This window comes from Perca fluviatilis, chromosome 6 (genome assembly GCF_010015445.1).
Source record: "Perca fluviatilis chromosome 6, GENO_Pfluv_1.0, whole genome shotgun sequence".
Lineage (NCBI taxonomy): Eukaryota > Metazoa > Chordata > Actinopteri > Perciformes > Percidae > Perca > Perca fluviatilis.
Window position 1 is genome coordinate 17911259 of NC_053117.1, and position 22970 is coordinate 17934228.

The window sequence follows — 22970 nt, forward strand, 5'->3', positions numbered from 1 at the left end:
GCTCTGCCTTTGAGAAAATGAAAGCTCAGATGGGCCGATCTGGAATCTTCCCTTTATGACGTCATAAGGGAAAGGTTACCTCCCCTTTCTCTGCTTTGCCCGCCCAGAGAATTTGGCCCACCCATGAGAGAGAGAGACATCATGGCTTGCAAACGAGTGAAGCATGGCAGTTGGTCAAGGCCACACCCCCACCCTCCACCTTGCCCCCCACCTCTCTTCTCCTCAATAGCATTTAAAGTTACAGACGCAGACATGGCTCATCCTAAGGAAAGCTCATTGTGGGACTGGCTCTAGTGGCTGTAATTCTGCACCAAGGCTGAATTTCGGGAAAGAGACTTCAGATACAGTATTAGGGGACCACTAAGGTCTATATAAAAGCATCCAAAAAGCAGCATGTCATAGGACCTTTAAGATACTTTTTTTTTTGGCATTTTAGACCTTTATTTGTATAGGACAGCTTAGACTTGAAAGGGGAGAGAGAGGGAGAATGACATGCAGCAAAGGGTCACAGACCGGAGTCAAACCTGCTGCCGCTGCGTAGAGGAGTAAACCTAGTTTAGCTGGTTAGCTCACCTGGTTAGCTTACCTGGTAGAAGGCGCCCATATAGGTTTACTCCTCTACGCAGCGGCAGCGGGTTTGTCCTGTTCATTTTATATGGTAACTGTTGTGCTTTCTGGCTCTACATACTTTGTATGAGTACTGGTAGGCCTGAAAAATCACATGTGGTCCATCTCTTTTCCAGAGAGGTCACTGCCTATTATATTTCTTATGAGTCTCACATGCATTACACCCTCCCGGTGAAACTCTTTCCCTGCAGGGGAAACAAACTGGACCTCTCTAGGTCAACAGAACAGTTGGCAGGCACAGGGATAGCAATGCATAGTCATTCCAAACTGGGCAAAAATTGCAGCAATCGATTAAACATTTGCACATGAAAGATACTTTGCCCACTCGTTCTCAGATAGCCTCTGATTTAACCACTGTGTCAGAAAATTGATCTTTGCCAGAGTCAGTTGATGTCTGGTTTCACACACACACATACACACACACACACACACACACAAAATTGAAAAAAAAAGAATGCTATTTCCGTTTGTTCGTTTCGTGGTTCAAACGAAAAAACAAACTATCAACTTAAATATCTCTTAACTAACAAAGTGAGAGAAATTTCCTACAAATTGATTCATAGATTTTATCCCACAAAGTATATCTTAAGAGGCTTAAAATGACATTGATACTGATTGCTCCTTTTGATCTAGCATGCCTGAAACTGCTCTGCATCTATTTTGGAGTTGTGCTCATACTAAGTTTTGGTCTGATGTCCTTTGTTTCATTCAAGAACATATCATTGTTGATTTCTCCTTCACCTATAAAAATGTGCTTGGTTTTTATGATTTCAGAAAGGAGGAGGTTAATCATTATTTTATTATAAATCTTATTTTTCTTCTCGCGCCACTGTAAGACGTCTTTTCGGTGCTCTGGACTTGGATTTGTTTGCCCAAGGCCAAGAGACATGTAAATAGTTTTCTACCGTTAAAAAGAACGTTATGAGGTTTGTTTGTGAAACTTTGGCCCATTTTTGACCTTACTGTGGGGGTTTTCTGAACTTTCGTCGTCAACGACAGCAAGCTAGATTATGCTGTGAAGTGACGGCTATCTTAAAGTTAGTTACTACTGCTGTCTGCTTGTTAGCTTGGCGCCTTAACTTGGGGAAATACCTCACTCTGCCGACATGCCAACATGCCGACTACTGAGGAGAAAATGGATGTGGATGGAGCAGTGGGAAATCTGAAATCAGTACATGACTATGCCAAAAAACGAACTGGATGCTGACGACGACATCCCTCTGAAAAAAGCACAACGCTGCGAACGACCCCTCAAATGCTGTCCTGCCAAAGGGGCTAAAGTAGTCCTGTCAACAGAAATACATTTTTGAAATTATCGTCATGGGAAAAATACGTCGATAACAGCTTCAGAATTTCGATGTCGATACATTTTCGATTAATCGTCCAGCCCTATGTTGAAAACTCTTTTAATTTTGGAGGCTTTATAATATTTGGGGTTTGAAGAAAACTTCAGGAATATCATAAGTACATTCTATACTAACATCAATAGTTGCATATCCTTAGCACATGGCACACATATTTGGGAATCGCTATAAGTGAATAATAAAGTACAGACGAAAGGATCTCTCAACGTTTTTTACCTAAAGTTGGAAAAACTAAAACCATTTAACCATAACTGTTGGTTGCAAAGAGATCTTACTGTTTTGGGGCGTGTTTTACTTTCTAAGGCGGAAGGCTTATCCAGATTGGTGTTTCCAGCTTTATCTTTATATTTTGACCAGAAAATTTGACTCACTCTTATTCAAATTCATTTGGAAAAATAAAACAGAGTATATAAAGAGGAAAACATTTATAGTATTCAGAAGGAGACCTTAATGTTTTGGTTTTGTTAAGCTATAAATAGAATTTTTCAGATTTATTGGCTGAAACATTTTAGTTCAGAATTATTCACCTTGGTTTATTATTCCCAACTTGGTGTTTGATAAGTGGATTAAGGTTTTTGCTTTCCTGTCATTTTCTCCCCTCCCAGGTAAACTACCTGTCAAACTTGCCAACTTCCATAAACAAGCCCTTGAGACATGGAAGATTGCTTTCAAGCACAACTTCTCTCCACACATGTGTGTACATAGAAATAAGACCCTATTTCTTAAAGACCGGTATGACCAAGGTATTGTGTTCATTTCTGAACTTCTAAATGAGAGGGGGGACCTAGCTACCTATGAAGAGTTTATCCATCACAGAGGATTGGCCTTTCGTAGGGATGATTCCTAGATTGTGAGTGGGTGGAAAGGTTCTTGAGGAATATTCTTGTAACAATGCTTATATCACAAGTGTTATTACTTCTATTCAAAGCCAGGGTCCCATTTCCTTTTGTCACTGGAAAGTAATGTTTCCTGACATTAGCAGGAATATTTGGACTAAATTCAATAGATTTTTTGTCCCCAATAAGGTTTTGAAGGTAGAGTCGAATAACAAGGAAGTTGATGACGTGATAAAATTGTTGTGTCTTTTGGGCAAATATCGTATTCACAAGGCCAGATTTCTTCGCAGCAAAAACTTGTTTTAAGGTTAATTTCAGACATTCTTTGACTCTGTATGTAAAGTACTTAAAAACAAGACTTCTCATCTCCTGAGGAACACTATTAGACAATATTGCCACATGATTTAAGTTGGTTATTTATTTATATGAACTGAAAGCTGTATTTTTCTTTGCACAGACATTGTATAAAATACTCCCTTTACAGTTTTTTTTTTGTATTGTAAAAATACTGTGTTAATAAAGTCTGTAAAAAAAAGACCACACCGACAGCCACTACACGTTACATTATCACACAGGCTGCACAAAACCATACAGCCTTAAAAACAGTTACATTGTACATAATAGTCATAGTATCTTGCACATGTTTTTATTGTAATATTCCTATTCTAGGCTATATCCATGTTCTTATATTTATCAGTATTGTGGTCTATTGTTTCTTGTTTTTTCATTTTTCCCATTTTTCCTTGTATGTACCAAACACACCAAGGCGAATTCCATGCAAGGGAAAACTTGCAACTGGCAATAAATATCATTCTGATTCTGAATTTATTTTGAAAAATACAGAGCAGGAAATACTTTGCTATTCTTGGTTGCTACGTAATGCTAGCTCGTTCTGTTGCCTGCATCTTCCTAACCCGACTAAAGACTGCCAAACACAAGAAGCTGCATATACCCGGCTCATAATAAGTCTTTAGTCCTGTTTCTGTTAATTGTTTAAGTAATGTAGAATGGCGTCGTGTTTTGGGAAGATTGTCGTTGGTACTTATGTGGAGATAAAGCGCAGTGATGGTAAGTTTCGCCCTGTCCATTCTTTCCCCGTCGGTCGCACTGTACAAGTTGTTAGGGGATCTTTGTTGCTGCGGTGCAGTTGTCTGCAGAACGTAACGTTCACGTTAGCTACACGAAAACATTAATATAAGCTGTCAGGGCGGAGTGCTTCAACATGGCCAAAGCCTTTGAATGAGCTCTTACCTTTGTTAGCTTCTCTGCAATTCAAGAGAGATTTGTCTTTAGCGGTTATTTCATATCGTTAGATAATATCAAATGCGTTCAATTGGAAATTAACGAAGCTAAAACACCAACGTTAGTGCCACTGTATAGCTACCTTAATGATTTATTATATCACGGATTTGAAATTTAACATTAGTTAAGCTAGCTAACTTGCTAGCTAACCAAGCTAACGTTAGTTTTGCGATAGAGCAACATTAGCTTATGATTAGCTTAACGGCTAACACTAGCTAATATCGCCAACAACCGGCTTATTACAACAGTTAAGCTGTAGTGAAAATTAACAACCATCCATTTAGTTGACAAGTAGCTAGTTTTCCATTTTGGCTGTAGTTTGTGCCCAATGTAGATAATTTATTCAGGTTATTAAACGTTTGCCGTTACTATATGCATACTAAACTAAATCACACATTTGAAATGCTAGCTAACGTTTTGTATAGCTAGCTAGTTAATACAAATAATAAACTTTTATTTAAGCATTTTCAGAACAACGTTACAAAGTGCTTTAGCTAGCTACATGGTTGACCCATAATTAAAACATTTCAGGACTTGGGCAAATAAAACCAGGCAATTTCAGTAATGCAGAAATTACATGGAAAATAATACAAAAATAAAAGACTTAAAAGACTATCGGACAGACGTATCCCACATATCTTAGCTAATTAACTACATTGGTTATGGAGATAATTGTGGTTTTAGAAATTTTCTTGGAACACCTCTTATAACAAGGAATTTTAGTTTTAATAATGTAAGTTATGCCAAGATAATGTAGAATGAAGTCAAACAAACAGTAGTGTATGAAATGCCTATGACAGCTGTTAGAGAAGTAACGTTCCTGCCATCACAGGGAAGCTGGGATTTCAATACACTCACTTTAGCTTCAGCTTTTTTCAAGTGTTAACCGAGGAGTAGACAGGGAAAGGGAGAGGCAGCTTGTTGTATGACTCTTCTCTATGTGAATACCCGCTGTATTCTGCCTGCCCTGTGTAGCTGTAGAACATTGCTTCAGGGCCAGGCAGCAAACGATGACTGAAAAGTTTCGGTCATTCCAGGATTAGGCTACACCCAGTTTTGCAATGAACCCAACAACAAATACTCTTTTGAACAAAACATTATAACAAAAATTTAAAAAAACATTCAAATCTAGTGGCAAGGGTGTGTTTATTGTAATTGTTTTATTGGTTGCTGTTGTTAATGATGATGTATTCTTAACTCAGTCATCCCTGAGGCATTTCATTATACTGTCCTCAGTACTCGGATGTGAAAGAAACTCTCAGCAGGGCCTAGTGAGAGTTTGGTTCTGTTCATCCATGTCCCTGCTGGTTGGTGTTGCATCCAGGGCAGGGATTGTCCTCTCTCTGGGGGGTTGGTGGTGGGGCTGGTTCAGATTCAAGCCATATTCAGGCCACCACCCCATCTGTTGCAGCCAGCTCCCTAGATTCTGCCAGGAGTGTCTTTTGCTCCCCCTGCGTTTTTTTTTTCTTTTGACAGTCAGCCCTGATGAGAGCAAGATCTCATAGAGAATTATGTTGTGCTGTTTATTCAGTAGATACAATTAATTTACTTTGTATGCCTTTTTAATTCAATACTAGATTCCTTGTTTAATGTTGGATATATATTATCTGTTATTGGGCATTTATTTGTGTGTGAGACATAGTGTCTTTAAAAGTAGAGCAAAGAGACATATGTCCCCTACCAGCTTAGTAATTAAGAGCTGCATAATTGTTCTCAGTCTGTGACATGTTGACACAGTTTTATAATGAGTGCCTTTGGTTTTGTAGTGAAACTGATGCATTCAAGGCTGTTTGTTCCTTGGGCTTAGCAGTGCTTGAAGCACCCCCTCCAAACCCCTTTAACTACTAGTAGGTGTCAGTCTATCCCTTCAGCCAGGTTTAGTATAAAAGTGGGAAACAGTGAACAGTGCATTCAGTTACAGAAGATGTGTGTATGTGAGCAAGAGGTAGGCAGGCCGGTACACACACTGATTTCTGGAGAGAAATTAAATGTTACTTTCATCAGCAAAGTCTGAGTGTACAGCTACACAACAGTGTGTCTGGATCTTGTGTCTGCCACAGGGCAGATGCCTTGGCCTTGAACCTTTCTGACGGCTTTTTTACTCGTGCTGAAACAATAAATTATTAAATCACTAGTCACCTGGCATAGAGGTAATCCAATGTGATCATTGGTAAACATTTAAGTCACTTAACAATTACAAAATATGTTCTTTAAGTAAGTCTCTATATTAACTATCGGCTATAAAGCAATATTTTTTCATTTGAGTTTGGACTTTGTTAACTGTCATTTAAAATATTTGATAAAGTGAATGACAAGTAAAACACATTTTGATAATAATTTAATCAATAATAAAAATAATCTTCAGTTTCATCCCTGTCACATTATGACACCCTGGATGTGCAGAGAAGGCAGTATGTATTGGTGATGGTGTAGAGCTAGGTTTTGTATCCCTAGGTCTTTTAACCTCTGGCTGCAACACGTTAGAAGGGCCCCCTCCATTCCCGTTGTTGTGTATGGTGTTACTGTGGTCTCATTCAGATTGTAGTCTGCAAAATTGATAACTGTACATGATTTCTTCAAGCAGCGGCCTTTCTTGAACGCCTTTTCATTGTCATGTCTTCACCCCCAGTCCACATATTCTGTTCATTACATCTGTTAACCTGTGCTGGCATTATACTCTCCATGTTATTGGGGGTCATTATATCAAGATACATACTGTATTATGTAAACAATAGAGACAAAGTGCTGGTTGATACAACAAACATCTTTTCTAAGTCAGCGGAGTTAGGAAGAAATGGATCACTTCATTTATTTCTGTCAAGCTGGTTTACTGTTGGAATTTGATTGCCCTGTCCTTTTCTCTGATTACTATATCGGGACAGGCAAAACTGTGGGTAGTTTTCATATATTTTAATGAAGAGCTGCAATGATGATTAATTAATAGTCGAGCCACAGAAAATAATCAGCAACTATTTTGATAATTAATACAAAATAAAATGAGTATTTTCATGCAAAATGGCAGAAAATGCAGTTTTCAGCCTCTCAAATATGGGGATGTCTGGCTTTTTTCTGTTTTATATAATTATTAATTTATTTAATAATAAAATAAACTGAATATTTTTGGGGTAAAGACATCACCTTGTACTTTAAGACTGGGATGGAGATTTTTCATTTTCTGGCATTTTATAAACCTTACATTTAATCTAGAAAATAATCAGCAAAATTAATCGATAATGAAAATATTCACTAGTTGCAGCTCTATGATTAACTAAGACTTACTGGATGTTACATAACAAGACTTTTCCACTCAAGTGGTTTGGAGGAAGGTGTTGCTCTGCGGTTACTTACGCAGCATGTTGTTGAATAGAGTTGTATGAAGTATGAACCAATAGGAAGGCCGTGGTCTCAAATTTAACTACTGACTTTAGCCAAAGGAAGCAACAGTCATTTGGAGGGCTTTGCCTGACCCTTTTGTTGTCACTGTAAATTCTCTGAGGCTACATCCACACTACATTTTCATTTTTAAACGTTTTGAAACAAAAATTATCTCCGTCCAAACAAGCCTTTTAGCGTCGTGGCAGAACTAATCTCCGCCTATTTTAAAACGTCTGACAGTGCATATCCCATGACCCTGGGCATGTGCATGGTGGTGTAAACAGGAAGCAAACTGTCTAACGTTACTCTGCGTCGTCGTTTCCATAGGTCTCCGTTTCTGTCCTTCCAGACTTCAACACAACACCGGGGTTTTCAAACCAAAACGGGGTCAGCTGTTTCCAAGGCTAGATCCACACTACTATGTTTTCGTTTAAAAATAAATATATTTTGTTACATTTATGCCTCATGTCCATTCTACTCCAGCATTTTTCTTTGGAAAAAGTGCTGCAGTCACTTGCAACATGGCGTGTCTTAACACTCTTCTTCCGGCTAGACAATTGAGATTGGTGTAAAGAAATGCCCATAAACCAGAACACGTTTTTCCTCCTATCCCGGAATGCTGTGTGGACTAGCCAGACCCTCCTCCACAGCGCCGTGGAGGACTAGTGGTGGCCCAACACCTTTTAACATGTCACCCATCTGTTTGGAGTTTGTTGTGAATAGTGTTGTTGATGTGAACTGAACTTTCCTTTTTGTAGCTTTTAAATTAAGTAATTCCTGTTCAAGTAGATAGGCTTGAAACAGGAGCTCCACAGTGTTTTAGAGAAGAAGAATGTTGTCATTTAGCTCTCGTTATGCTGTCCTAATGAGCTTTTGTCATCATATATTGTAATATTGTGGCTTACTTGTATGTGGCCTTGGCATAGTAATATTTGTGCTCACTCAACCAGTAATGTAGAGATTTATAGGGACTACTACAGCCATTTCTGATGGAGGGTAAAGCTGGGTTGTAAGGTTGACGTCCCTATTGTTCATTCATTTTTCATTGGTTTTATGTATTCAAAATGATTGTGTGTGTGTGTTTTTTTTGGGGGTAAAATGTAGTCTTTTATACTACAAAATGTATCATAACAGTATTGTATAGTCATCGTCAATCAATTTTTACAGATTAAATGTATGCGTATCAAAACTGCAGTTGATTTACTAAGTATAGTGAAAGTATTATTTTATTAATACAGTATATGGGATACATCCACCCTCTTAAGCCGGAGTTTCCTGATCTTCAGAGTACAACATTTTTTTGTATATATTTGACAATATATTTGCTTTTTAGGTAAGGTAACTCAGTGAAATGTTCAGCAGTTGGGAACACTAAAAGCATCTTTGCTCGCTAGCTCCCTGTGTCTCCTGAATAATGGATAGGGGAACATGGTGTTTCCCTGGATCGTACAGGGAATTTACAGCATACAATCCACATAGACAAAGATGGGAGGGCTGAGCAGGCTCTTTACAGCTGGTATTATTACGCTGCAGACAGAGAGGCAGAGAGCAGCATACAGGCTCACTGCAGCAGCTGTGCTTGTCTCTATTATCAGCGATTCTCTCCAAAGGGTCATTATCAAAACTCCTAGTCAGATTTTACTAGAGTAGCCTCTGCCTAATGCCAAACATTAAACACTGCTGTGTAACAAGCTGTTTTCATAATTTTTAGTGAAGTTTAGGGCCAGGTGATATGATTAAGATCATGATCACAATATTTATATAGATAGTTTAGATACTGATAGATATATTAAACTAACAAAGCAACAGCCTGTGGTCCACTATTTGCATTACATGTCACCAAATTCTTCATACGTGTAAAACAAGTTCACATCTCAATTTCTTTTTCTTTTTTAATTACAACTTGCACACAGATTCATTTATTTTGCGGTAGAAATGATAGAATGATAATATAAATGTGTATCATTGCGAAAGCTGAAAGCTGCTTAACAATAATATTGAATCGCCAGCCATCCTGCCCTATTTGCAGTCAGTGACACTGCAGTACACAGGCAATCAGCATGTCCTGAGAAAACATTCTTCAAAAAGTACAACCTTTTTCAGGTTTTTCCAACCTTCATTTCTAAATAAAGTTCTAATTTAACAGGCCTACTACTAGGTACAGATCTGATCAGGCGTGCAAGTGGTAATTGGGCCTTTTGTAATCACCCTACTAAATACATTACCTTGCTAATGCACAAGGTATTAGTGAAATCCATTTTATGTTAACCTGTGTGTTGCATATGTGTTTTTCATTACTAAAACATGAGGTGGTGAGGAGCACATGCACGGCCATTATTGCTCCACTTAAATTTAAATGTTGCTACCAAACTTGCAAGGGCCCTAGTTTGGATATTTGTGCACTGCCTTCACTTTTAGGTGTTAGTATGCCCGTCTGATGTTTGTGTTTCTCTTGTCTATGATACTTTCACAGGGCGTATACACCAGGCAATGGTGACCTCACTGAATGAGGACAACGAGAGTGTCACAGTGGAGTGGATAGAAAACGGAGACACAAAAGGGAAAGAGGTAAATGACCATTTATTACCACTCAAAGCATCAACATGTGCTTTCTTTTTCAACAGCAATAAATAATGCATTTAAAGACATTCAGGAGCTGTGATGATTACACAACCAGTAGAGGTGTGTATCTCTCCTTTTTATAAGACCATCCAATACGTATCCAGATACATGGGCTACGATACGGTTCAGGGACGATGCATTTTAATATGGAACGATTCAGTTTGATTCAATGTTAAAACGATTCGGGGCGATTCGATCTGATAGATACAGTTAATATTCTTTCAGTATGAACACATTCATTTTCCATTATAAATTCAAATAAGCCAATTCTGAAAATGAAGCCTTACCTACCTTCAAATAAATATATATTTCGTAAAAGGGACCAGGGAATAGCAAAGCTAGGACATGCTAATGGTATAACTTAAACCTAATTAGCTAGCCACTTAAAACCAAAAAACATACACATTAGCTTCATACCAAATAAAGCTGCCTTCTTGCTGCTGTAATCTCAGAGACAGTAACTCAAACACACAGGTCCACGTTACACAGCCATTGTGAGCACTCCAATAATCATTAACAGTGTTACGTGAGTACACGTGAACACAATAATACTGTTGTGAGCATTAGCATGCGGCTAGCGGACTTTTATGCTAATGTTACTGAACAGATCATAGCATAGCATAGCATTAGAACATAAATGTCAGTATAAACTTAACACACCAAAATAAATATCTATATGTATTTATACCAGTCCACTCACATGTTTATGAAAGCACACATGGATGGATGACTCCCAGACCTTAGCTAGTACAATTCACAATGTCCACAATGTATTCCTCTCACTCCTAACTCCAAAAACGAAACCTAGCAGTCGGCATATGTATTTTCTGCAAACCTAAACAATGGCGCTGATTGACTGATCCCTGCCACCCCGAACATGAATGACCAAATCCTTCATCACACAAATGGCAAGACTCTTTATTTCATATATTTGTTATATATATATATATATATATATATATATATATATATATATATATATATATATATATATATATATATATATATATATATATATATATATATAAGCTGTTAATGAAATTATTATATATGAAGTTTGAATATATTGAATGAATTTTATTTCTGAATATATTGAATGAAAGTCTGAATATATTGAATGAACCTTGGAATATATTGAATGAAAATCTGAATATATTGAATGAACGCCTGGAATATATTGAATGAAAGTCTCGAATATATTGAATGAAAGTCTGAATATCTGAATATATTGAATGAAATAGTCTTGAATATATTGAATGAAAATCTGAATATATTAAATGAAAGTCTGAATATATTGATTGTTGTTCGAAATATATTGATTAAATAAGTGAATGTCTCAATATTGAATGAAAATCAAGATGCAAGTCTATTTTATTTTATCAAGTCAACATTAAAGTCATTAGATTGTGATACAAGTCTGACCGATGTGAAGCCCGAACCTCTGCTACAGCCTGTCTCTCTGCTTATTTGCTTATAGGGAGACTATTAAACAAATAACAAAATTACTACAAATTAAAAGCTGAGCTGTACTGTGTTGTAGAAATGACTTGCAGTGCTCATAAAATAGTTTTAAACTCTTATTTTTTTTTTTTTTCATGTTTTACAGCATTGAATGATGGCTGTAATTCAGCCTTTTTTTACATTTCAGCAAAGTGAAAACAAATCTCTACAATTTGTCTAACTTACAGCTTTAATGCGTAACTTTTTGATATTATTGAACGTCTGTTACATTCAAGCCATTGCCAAATGAGTTGCTACAAAGCTAATTAAGACTATCAGCTCCACACAACTCTCTCTGTATTTCTCAGTATGGCTATGTTCAGAAGATTGGGTTGTTTGGTGATAATTACCTCTTCTGAAGAGTCAGTCATGGTTTTTTTAATCCTCTGTGTCATCTTTGGCTACTAGCAACTTTGTGGAGGAGGGATGGGGGTGTGTGTGCGATCACGGAAGGCTTGTTTCATGTGGATGCGCCAACAGTGTTTTTGTCATTACTTAGAATTCCTCATGGGAGAGACAGAAACTACGCACTATAGCTTTAAGTACAAATTAAATACAGGCTTTTCTAGGATTGACTCAGAGAATTTTTATATTGAATGTATGTGAACGTGTGAAGTGTAGTGAAAACATGAATAGAGTGTTACACTGTCTTATGACAAACATCGGTTAATTGGCATTTATGTAATCTGTTTGCATTAATACCCCTCTCGGACAGATTGACTTGGAGAGTATATTTGCACTTAACCCAGATGTGGCTCCAGATGAGGAAATTGCCCCTAGTCCAGAGACTCCACCCCCACCTACACCGACATGTGTGAAGGTCAATAAAATTGCAAAGGTGAGTACACCCAACTTGTAGTAACAAATCGGTGTAATATAGTTTGGATTGTTTAAACAAAAACGCAACTTTATTTCTTTTTTCATTCCCTCCTCCATGTGAGGGACAGTGCATCTAAAGTGCTCAGACTGGCTCAGGTAGTTATGTGGCGGCAGTTGGCTGGACCTTAATATAGAACCTGGATCCTTCGAGGTAACCAACTAATGGGTCCTGTTAAGTACACTGTGTGTGGTGCACAGTAGATTAGGACTGTCCCTGCACCATGTTGTCACCTTAACACTGGGATTAATTTGGTAAAAATTGCACTGGGGATTTAACCTGCTATACAATACAATCTTCTTTTAGTTTTCAACATATAACACATTTAAAGTGAACACTGTGAGGCAATGTAAAATAAGATGATGTTGCTCAAACATAAATAACTCTACTCTAATACTGTACTTTTGGCCTGTAACCATTTTATAATTGAAGTACTTTTTGGTTGTGTAGCTCCATAACCTGTAAAGTAGATTCTGTTATAAAGTAGATCCATAAGCTGTACAATAATCATCCTAACAAAAAATATACAGGGAGTTTCAGCCTTTTGTCATTTGAACAAGGTCTACTCTCATTCCTTTTTTAAATATACTTTAAGATGCGTGCATTAGCAGCGTCATCACAAACCGTGTTGATAAAGGAGGCCTCAGTACTCGGTACTAATCTGAATCTCAGGCTTTGTCTATTTCTGTATCTCTACTACATTGCAGAAGCAGGCGAAAGCGGCTGAAAACTAAATGAAAAAAAGTATGCGTTTCCTTTTCAGGTCCAGGACAGCTATGAAATATGTAGAAGTGAAATTAGGATTCACTAAACCCTAATCCTCTTAGCTAGAATATTTTACTGTAGCTTTTGTTTTTTTCTTGCAGAACCGTCGGACGATAGCACCTACTAAGAATGATGCTCCGTCCAGGGATAATAGAGGTTTGTTTAATTTACTTCTCGGGGAATAGATTACACAACTGGTTGTCTGGCGTGATATGTCCCCGAAATAATTGCTGTATTACAGTTTTTTCTCCATTGTATACACACACAAAATGGAACTATGCGCATAATTCTGAAAACTTGAAGCTCATGTATCAACTACAAGACCATAGAAATTGAATTCATTCTATTTTTTTTTATCAGTATTAATCTTTTGTGGTTTCGTGTTTTCAGGGATTCCGACCCGGGCCAGGCAACCACAGCCTCAACAACCAGAGCCTGCACCCCCACCCCCACCTCTGCAGCCTACACAGCTCACTCAAGCTCAGCAGCAACAACAACTACAGAATGGTAACATGATCAAAACTCTCATTTGTTTTATAATTAACCTAAGCTGTGATCTAACTGGGATCTTTCTCCAGAAAATAATGTTTTCAGCAAACTAGTTGTAAGCATTTGGCCTAAAGTTAACAAACTTGTAAGGGGTTTCAAATCCAGATATGATCTTCTTTATAAAAAATGTTATCAAATGAATTGTGAACAATTCCATCGCTTTTTAACATTTACAGTATTTTTGATTAATTAGTTTAGGCCATCTATAAAACTATTAATGTGTCATGTTTTTGTTGACCGCATGTTTATCACAGAATCCTCACATCACCTGCTATCCAGAAAGGAGTTTGGACAGCTTTGTATGTATCACCTGCATGCTTCCCCTGCCCTCAATGCCTTATGGTGATTTTAATAGAGTTCCCAATAGAAACTGAGAGTCCTCTAGTCTTACGAGAAAATTGGACACCCTAAATGTCTGCCAGATACTATTCCGAGCTATGGTGGGGAAGTAGCACAAACGCAATCCATCCAGCAGACAGGCTTTCTGGGTATTAGACAGGGGAAAAAAATGTTTGTGCTGCTGGCTGACTGCGCTGTCTTTTCCCTGTCTGATTTTTGCTGAGTCACACACAAGTACACGTGTGGAAAAGCCTGTGGCACTGTGCGTTACTTCCCAAAGCTCAGACGACAACAATAAGCTTTTTCTTTATCTCCCATTCCATCCAACTGCTCACTGTCATTTGATGAAATAAGGGGAGAAGGAGGGAAACGCTTAGCTCTCCCACCACCTGTGAGACAGAGCAACCCTCAAGTAGTGATGGTGCTGCATCCCTCTTATACTGCCTTGTCCAGCTGCTGACCCAGCTCATCGTCTCCTCCCAGATTAGGGTAGATTATTAATCCCTCTGCTCTGATAGTCTGGGTTGTCAGGGACTGGAGCCAACGGGACGCCAGGAGTGTATTACAGAGCTGCGGCCAGGCTTTAAAGTGGGAAGCTGGGGCTGGAGCAGCGAGCCAGAGCTAATCAGATAACACTGTTTTTTATGAACTCTGCAAGCAATCAGAAGGGGCTTTTACTCACGTTTGCTAACTTGTGTTCTGTTATTATGGTTACTAATAGTTTGTGATTGACCTGAAACACCACTAATCTGTGGGTGTGCTGTGCTGGGAGATTTGGAATGAGCTTCTGTTTGATTACTGGTAGATTTAAGTAATTTCCACCTCTAATTTAATTTCAAGTAATTGGAGTAATACAGGGTACATATCGCACAATGTGAATGATGTCTTGTAGCAGTCCCTCAGTCCAGTTGTGTTTTAGGATGCAGATAGAAGGTATGCGCAAGGAGAGAAGATTTTGAACACACTGTATAGGCCTTTTATTTATGTAGAGAAAGAAGCCAGTGTTGTACTGGAGGCAGTTTGCGCCAGCCACTGCATCCTTTGTGCTTGAGCACTATCCCTGTTCTGCTTTGTTAAAAATAGCCCAAAGTCTCCCTTCTGTTTGAAGGACTACCATGAGAAAGGAAAGACTCGCTGGGAGAAAGATACTGCTCAAGCCAAGGGAAAAGACTGAGGAAGTAGAAGAAACCGTTTGGAGGAAGATTAAGAGAGGAAGAGACCATTTGACAAAGACAGGCTGTTGGCATATCCTGTGAACGGCAGTAGAGTGACTGTTTCCCTTGTCTTTATGGCAGCGCGGAGGAAGTCAAACTGCGTGAAGGAGGTGGAGAAACTGCAGGAGAAGAGAGAGAGGCGCCGGCTTCAGCAACAGGAGCTCAGGGAGAAGAGAGCTCAGGTACATCAATTTCATTCACCTTTCTCCTTCTTAATGCACAGAATATTATATTAAATCTTCATACCCACTCACGCTCTTGACATTGAGATGGTAGATTAAATGCATTACAATGATCTACCTATTGGTGAATTAGCTGGCACCTCACCCTGTCACTGTGTTACTCCTTCAGGAGGTGGATACCACCATCCCTAACTATGAGATCATGTATATGATCCGAGATTTCCGAGCCAGTCTAGACTACCGGCCCCTGACCACCGCAGATCTGGTGAGTGGACGTAGCTTCTCCTTCTCTCCTGATTGTTCGGTGTTGACCCTAACGGAAGAATATAATGACACTGTCTTTGTTGCACTGTCCAGATTGAAGAGCACAGAATATGTGTTTGTGTAAGGAAACGTCCACTCAACAAGAAAGGTAAGGTCTTCCGTCGGGAACAACAATTGTGACCAATCATTGCGTGTTGTCTTTTTAAAACGTTGTCCTCCAAAGTATTATTGCGATTGAGAGTCGTGCCTCTGCTGGCTTCCAGAGTTGTCCATGAAGGATTTGGATGTGATCACCATCCCCAGTAAAGACGTTGTGATGGTTCACGAACCTAAACAAAAAGTGGACCTGACCCGCTACCTGGAGAACCAGACCTTCCGCTTTGACTACGCCTTTGATGACAGCACCACCAATGAGATGGTTTACAGGTTGGTAACAGCAGTTGTCAGATGTTAGGTAATGTGGTCAGTGTGATGAGGAAAATGCGTGTGAATTAACGTGTTTCTTGTTTGTGTACATAATTGTTAGATGTTACATCTTGCTTTTGCAGATGGAGTATTGAATAAATGTGTGTTCTGTCTCATCCTGCAGGTTCACTGCCAGACCTCTAGTGGAGACCATTTTTGAGAGGGGCATGGCCACCTGTTTTGCCTACGGGCAGACAGGCAGTGGAAAAACGCATGTGAGTCACACTCAATGACTCCTTCGAAAAACCAAAACCACATCACTTACTAGGGATCAAACCTAATTGTTCCTACTGAGAGCTTTGCTCTATTTTAATTCACTTGTATGCAATTTAAAAATACTTAAATTGTGTACTGTATTTTAGACTATGGGTGGAGATTTTTCGGGAAAGAACCAAGACTGCTCTAAAGGAATTTATGCATTAGCTGGTAAGTCAATGAGCTATGTTTTTTTTTTCTTTTTGTTCTAGTGAGTAAAGGCGTTCAAATAAAATTTGTTTGATTATTAAATTATAAAGGGCTTGGTTTGCTCTGGTGCAATTTTTAGATCTCTCGTCTCTTTCCATGCAGCTCGGGATGTATTTGTCATGTTGAAGAAACCCAACTACAAGAAGTTAGATCTACAAGTGTACGCAACCTTCTTTGAAATCTACAGCGGAAAGGCAAGTGACATGTAGTCATTTGTTTGTTTTTTGCTTCCTCGCCCAAAATAAAACCTTAAATGATGCTGACTGTGTGTTTGTATTGTTAGGTGTTCGACCTGCTGAATCGTAAAGCCAAACTGAGGGTGCTGGAGGATGGGAAACAGCAGGTGCAGGTTGTGGGGCTTCAGGAGAAGGACGTCAAGTGCACAGAGGAGGTCTTGAAACTCATAGAAGTGGGCAACAGCTGCAGGTATAACAACAGAAAGAGAAACGTCTTGTTTGTTCATTACATGTTATGATCACAGCATTACACTTATTTTTGTTCAGTTTTTTTTGCCTCTTCCCTCTCCTACATTTGTTCTTTTCTTGCTCTCTTCGCCTTTTGTTCATCTTCATGTCTCTTTCCTCTCACTCCCAGAACATCAGGGCAGACATCTGCCAACGCACACTCCTCTCGCAGCCACGCCGTTTTCCAGATCATTCTTCGGAGGAAGGGGAAGATGCATGGAAAGTTCTCCCTCATCGACCTCGCAGGTAATGAGAGGGGGGCTGACACATCGAGTGCTGACCGCCAAACTCGTCTGGAGGGAGCTGAGATCAACAAAAGCCTGCTGGCCCTGAAGGTTTGTGGGCAGCTGCCAAGCATTTCTGGCTACTTTAGCAGCAACATACACAGTGATTCCAATTAGATATGTTTTGATTTCCCATACAGTGTGTGTCTGCTTTTCTTGTTTCAGGAGTGTATCAGGGCTCTTGGCCGTAACAAGCCTCACACCCCATTCAGAGCCAGTAAGCTCACCCAGGTCCTGAGGGACTCGTTCATCGGGGAAAATTCACGCACATGCATGGTCAGTTCATTGCCTTTTATTAATATCCTGTTTCCATTTCTTCCTTTCTCTTCCAGATGGTATTCATTTTAATTATCTTCTCTTTCTCTGCACAGATTGCAACAATCTCTCCTGGTATGACATCCTGCGAGAATACCCTCAACACACTACGCTACGCCAACAGGTGGGAATATGTTAACCTACTACAGTGATTTGGACAGTGCATTATTGCCACAGGAACTAACAGAAATTATGGAATGTTATGAAATCATAGCTCCTCTAATTCCTCTATAATCCCCAGTATCTTTTGTATGGATTGAAATGAGCTGTATCAATGTTGGTATTGTACATGTCTCTGCCTACTCTCAGTAGTTCTGTCTGACTCTCTTGTATCCGCTCTCTCTCTTCTCTTTTTCCTGCTTTGTTTCCCCACTTCTCTCCCGCCCTCTGCTCCTCTGTGCCATGGTGTGGCTGGCATCGCTGTGTAGAGTGAAGGAGTTCGGGATTAGTCCGTCAGACATCCCCTTCTCTCAGGGCGGTCAGGGGAGTCGCTCTGAGCACTCGCCCACCAATACCTTTGAGTACGATGACTTTGCTGATACCTCTCCCAGCAGGTCAAGCACTCCCCAAAGCACAGAACTACACACACACACACACACACACACACACACACACACAGACCAACCACAATGCATGTGCTCCCTCCAGGTATTTATTACATTATGATAAACGACCACGATCTCATCTTGGTGTCTTTCATTCATTTCATCAGCTGTTCACTGTGGAAAACTAGTGAAATCTATTTTCCATCTGCATGACGGGACACTTTTCATCCTCCTCCCCTGCTTTAACTTCCACTTTTTATCTTTGGCTAAGCTGTGGACATAACCTTTTTTTTCTGTTCACCGACTCCTGAAGAATAATACATCGGTCTGTCCACGTGGGTGTGTCTTCTATTTGTTCTGTGTGACACCACCAACTGTGAAAGCTGGGCGTGATCAGTCACAATGAATACATGTCAGTTTTAAAACTTGACTTGATGAGGTGTCAGCTGCTGTTTTGCGCCATTAGTGACCCTGAAGCGTTCACAAAGCTGTTCTGTAAAAGCACCCAGGATCAGCTTTTGTTTGAACAAACTGAGCAGGTAATCCCTCTTACATAGCCCAAATTAATTAGCGCTGTACCTGCAGGCCGGGAACAGGGCGGTAATACCTCATCGGCTCTGTGAGGTTCCATTAAAGCCATTAGGGCCAACACAGTCATCTGTCCCCATGCATGGTGTCACTGCTGTCATGATGCTACCATCCCGTGCTGTTTGTGAATGCCTTTGACCCCCAGTTAACTTCACACCCCAAATCAAACCGCAGCTATGTTTTAGAGTGGGTCTGCGTTGTGAAGAAAATGTCTTTTCTCTGCAGGGTGAAGGAGCTGACAGTGGACACCAACCAAGTAATGGAGGGGGTTCGACCCACCATCCATGCTGTCGACCAGCTGGATCTTTTGGACGAGGACTGGCTGAATATCTCGCCGCAGAGAGACGATCTCAAACTGCTCTGTGAGCAGAATGTAAGTACACGAGGTCTCACAGTATATGGAACAAGTACCTGTCACCAATTTTGGTATAGACAGTGTCTGTTTTGGAAACGGAGCCTGCTATTAAAGTGGTGTAAAGTTGTGGCAAACGGCATGTATTCCAACAACTTATAGTTGAGGATAGGGCTTCATGATATGAGGAAAATATCTAATTGCGATTATGTTGACTGATATTACGATTGCGATATGATTCACGATATTGGAGGGAATGATCATTTTTGTGTCATTATTGTCATTTTCTTTAGTCTGTAGGATAGACCACAATATTTCATTCAGAATCGTTTGACACATATTTTGCCTTTAACAAATATTGCACCTCTCTGCGATTTGGATATTACACACACACACACACACACACACACACACACACACACACACACACACCCCTTGTTGCTTGCGAGAAAGTCAAAAGAGAATGTTTTGAGCCTTTTAAAGAATCAACATTATTTATAAATGAACGGTAATGTCCACTGGGATTCTAGCAGTAATCTCAGAAAATGTCTCTGTCACGTGGCCAGTTTTTGTTGCTGCTGAAGCCATGTTAAATCGGTGTCCCTTGTTGACCCTGTAAATATGTTTCCCAGGAGGAGGAAGTGTCTCCCCAGCTCTTTACCTTCCACGAGGCAGTGTCTCAGTTAGTGGAGATGGAGGAGCAGGTCCTGGAGGACCACCGAGCTGTTTTTCAGGTCAGGACACTGACGAAAACATAACACAACTGCTGAATTCCTCTCGCTCACTTCCTTATGTCCACATACACAAAGACAGATGCGTCATCTGCTTTTAAGGACTTTTTGTCATTTCTGTACACATTCATGAAGGTCTGCAAATACAATGCTAGATTCCCACTTTGACATGTCTAAACATTGTAAATATTAAAGACAGGGTTGGTTACTTTTTCCAATTTTACACTTTTTTTTTTTTTATATATATTGTTTGAAATGTTTTTTACATCCATCATCTGTAGCTGCTGTAGTCTTGTAAAAAACGCCAACCAATCACTGCCTCGTTGGTCCGCTTGGAAAGAACCAATGAAATGCCTCCTTGCCCCCTGGAGATGCTACTTTCATATCTTAGCTAGCTTGTCAACATTACCAAGCCTGCCTTTAAACAAAAGCAGTTTTCCATGTTCTTCCATAGAAAGCGTAACCCTTCTAACAAATGGACTGGTACCATCTGTGTGAAGGCTGTAAAATCTAAGAGGACATTCTTCTGTGCTTCTGGCACGATTTCATCTCCACCTGTCATACACTGAATATGCACTCGTATGTGTCCTCTGTGAGCAGGAGTCCATCCGGTGGCTGGAAGATGAGAAGGTGCTGCTGGAGATGACCGAGGAGGTGGATTATGATGTGGAGTCGTACGCCACTCAACTGGAGCAGATCCTCGACCAGAAGATAGATATCCTCACCGAGCTCCGAGGTATGACTGAAATGATGACAATACACCCTAGAGCTGTAATCGGGCCTTAAAAGTTAGACCTGACAAGGCCCAAGCCTGACAGAATTCGGGTACATTTTGATGACTGCTTTTTAATAGCCTGAACCTGTTTACAGCCCAACATTATTCAAATGTGCGCATGCACACAGCTCTTTTGCCTTTTGTCAATAATGAGTCCTTTTATAATAGTATTTTTTTTTTTTTTTTTTTTTTTTACATAATTTATTCATGACTAACATAGGCTATAGGCCACTTGGAAGTTGGAACAAAGAAATAAATTAAGTCCTCCAGAGGCCAGCTTCCGTTTCACCTCCTCAGCATTGTACGTTAGCACGTGTACCCGAACACGTGAACGAACCCGTCGGGTGCTGTCGGGTTTGGGCAAAGATCTTCAGCTCTAATACATCCTTCTCCAGCAAACACTAATCACTTTTTATTTTTTTCCAATCATGTCTTTTCCTCTCAGATAAAGTGAAGTCATTCCGCTCTACACTCCAGGAGGAGGAGCAAGCCAGTAAGCAGATCAATCCCAAAAGGCCACGTGCTCTTTAGAGGCTGAAGAGATTTAAGTGGCACATACAGAAGCATAACCACTAGATGTTCGGCACAACTCAGGCTGTCTCTAGCAGCTGTGAACATACGAATAAAAGGACTTTCTGATGTACCAACAGGCTCAAGGTGCATTTGTTATGATCCCTCTCCTTACAAAACTGGCTGTTCCCCACTATGGTCTCACTAGAAAACGTAGGAAGGAAAATAGTTTTATTTCCTTTTGTGAAGAATGTTTAGTCTGCCCTCTCTGTTCTCATTAAATTATTTTCTTTTTATACTTGTTTGTACTTTCTTTAAACTGAATACTTTGACCTGGTTTCAGAAGAGATCTTCATTGAATATGTTTTTAAGGTTTAACTGCACAAAACCAGTATTTGATTTCTGGCTGACATGTCTGCATGTGCACTCTGTGTGAAAGCTTATGTACGCCACTGTCCTCAGTTTCCATGCTTCTAGGTCCTCCGTTGACATTGTAAAGTTATTTCATTACAAGTGGTCTCTTCTCTTTCTTCCTTCTCAGAGCTTTTGCCAGAATGGAAGAAGCCTTTAACCACATTGTGTTCTTTTCCCTGTGTCCCTGAGAGGTTTTTACATGTAGTTTACTTCAGTTTGTGCCATGTCGTTCTACGTGGCCACTGACTTAAAAGCTCATACTTAACGTAAAAAAACAAACATGTTTTCCACCCATTTAACACTTTGTTATAAAACTGAAACTAGAAAAAACTGCTATCAATAAATGTATAGTGAAGACCACCGATCTCCCGATGGTTCTGTTTCTCAGTGTTTGCACCGGATGTAATGCTGGATGACGTAATAAAGATTCATGTGTTTCATTTAAACGGCTTTTGTGATAATGAGTTATCCAAATAAATAGACTGAATAACTTCCATCAAAAGCCGTCTCCTATCACCTCCGAGTAGAAATGGACTACGTTATGAAAACCTGCTGCCTTCATAACGTTATATGACCACAACATGAACACAGATTTTTCTAATCTTGCAACATCATACTTTTTGGCCAAATATGTGCTTGACCAAAATTTGCTACACATTTCATGGTAAACTAAAATTAAAAAAAATATATACCTAAATCATGTGTCTTGCATTCAGTGTTTGAGTAGTTTTGTATTTACCAGAGAAACACCACATAACAATAGCAGCTAGGGGATCCATGGGATACAAGGTTATCTCCGCAGAGAAAAATGTGACGTCATGCTTTGTAGTGAGTTGATGGTGCCTCGTGGCCCTCCTTTTTCTGCCTCTGATTGGCTTACCCCATGGTATTCTTACCCTAACCAATCCCCACTCCCCATGCCTAAACCTGACTACGTCGACCATTCTAACGGATCCGATTTAGGATCTACCTTTGGGAAAGAGGCCATAAAGGTGACACTGCACACAGCTGTAAAATTATACAACCAGTTCTTTCTAACCTGAAAGGTTGATGCTGCATGTTGCTCGAAGGCAAACTGGACATCTGAACAATTGTAGTTTGATTTGTCATACCGAACGTAAAATGACATTATGGGCATTGTGTACATATAATCCCGAGGTGGATTAGAAGATGTAACTAGCACCTTGACAGATGACCAATTGACACCTTTGTTATGACTAAGTATGTTGTTCATTGGCCTCTAGCG

At 39.7% G+C, this 22970-nt stretch overlaps 1 protein-coding gene across 3 annotated transcripts; it reads left to right on the forward strand.

Annotated features, from left to right (window-relative positions):
- Nucleotides 1-3677: 3677 nt before the first annotated feature.
- Nucleotides 3678-22170, forward strand: kif2a (kinesin family member 2A). 3 transcript variants are annotated; one of them, XM_039803772.1, is made up of 22 exons: nucleotides 3678-3895; nucleotides 9978-10072; nucleotides 12342-12464; nucleotides 13370-13424; nucleotides 13659-13775; nucleotides 14072-14116; nucleotides 15452-15552; nucleotides 15722-15817; nucleotides 15910-15964; nucleotides 16080-16242; nucleotides 16406-16496; nucleotides 16644-16707; nucleotides 16849-16940; nucleotides 17030-17172; nucleotides 17341-17545; nucleotides 17660-17770; nucleotides 17866-17933; nucleotides 18238-18363; nucleotides 19168-19315; nucleotides 19927-20028; nucleotides 20626-20761; nucleotides 21246-22170. In XM_039803772.1, the coding sequence occupies exons 1-22, from the start codon at nucleotides 3835-3837 to the stop codon at nucleotides 21329-21331; spliced, it is 2283 nt and encodes a 760-aa protein (XP_039659706.1). In that variant the 5' UTR covers nucleotides 3678-3834; the 3' UTR covers nucleotides 21332-22170. The 3 variants fall into 3 exon arrangements, with proteins under 3 accessions (XP_039659706.1, XP_039659708.1, XP_039659707.1); XM_039803774.1 differs by lacking the exon at nucleotides 18238-18363; XM_039803773.1 differs by lacking the exon at nucleotides 14072-14116 and having other exon boundaries at nucleotides 3679-3895.
- The last annotated feature ends 800 nt before the right edge of the window (nucleotides 22171-22970 follow it).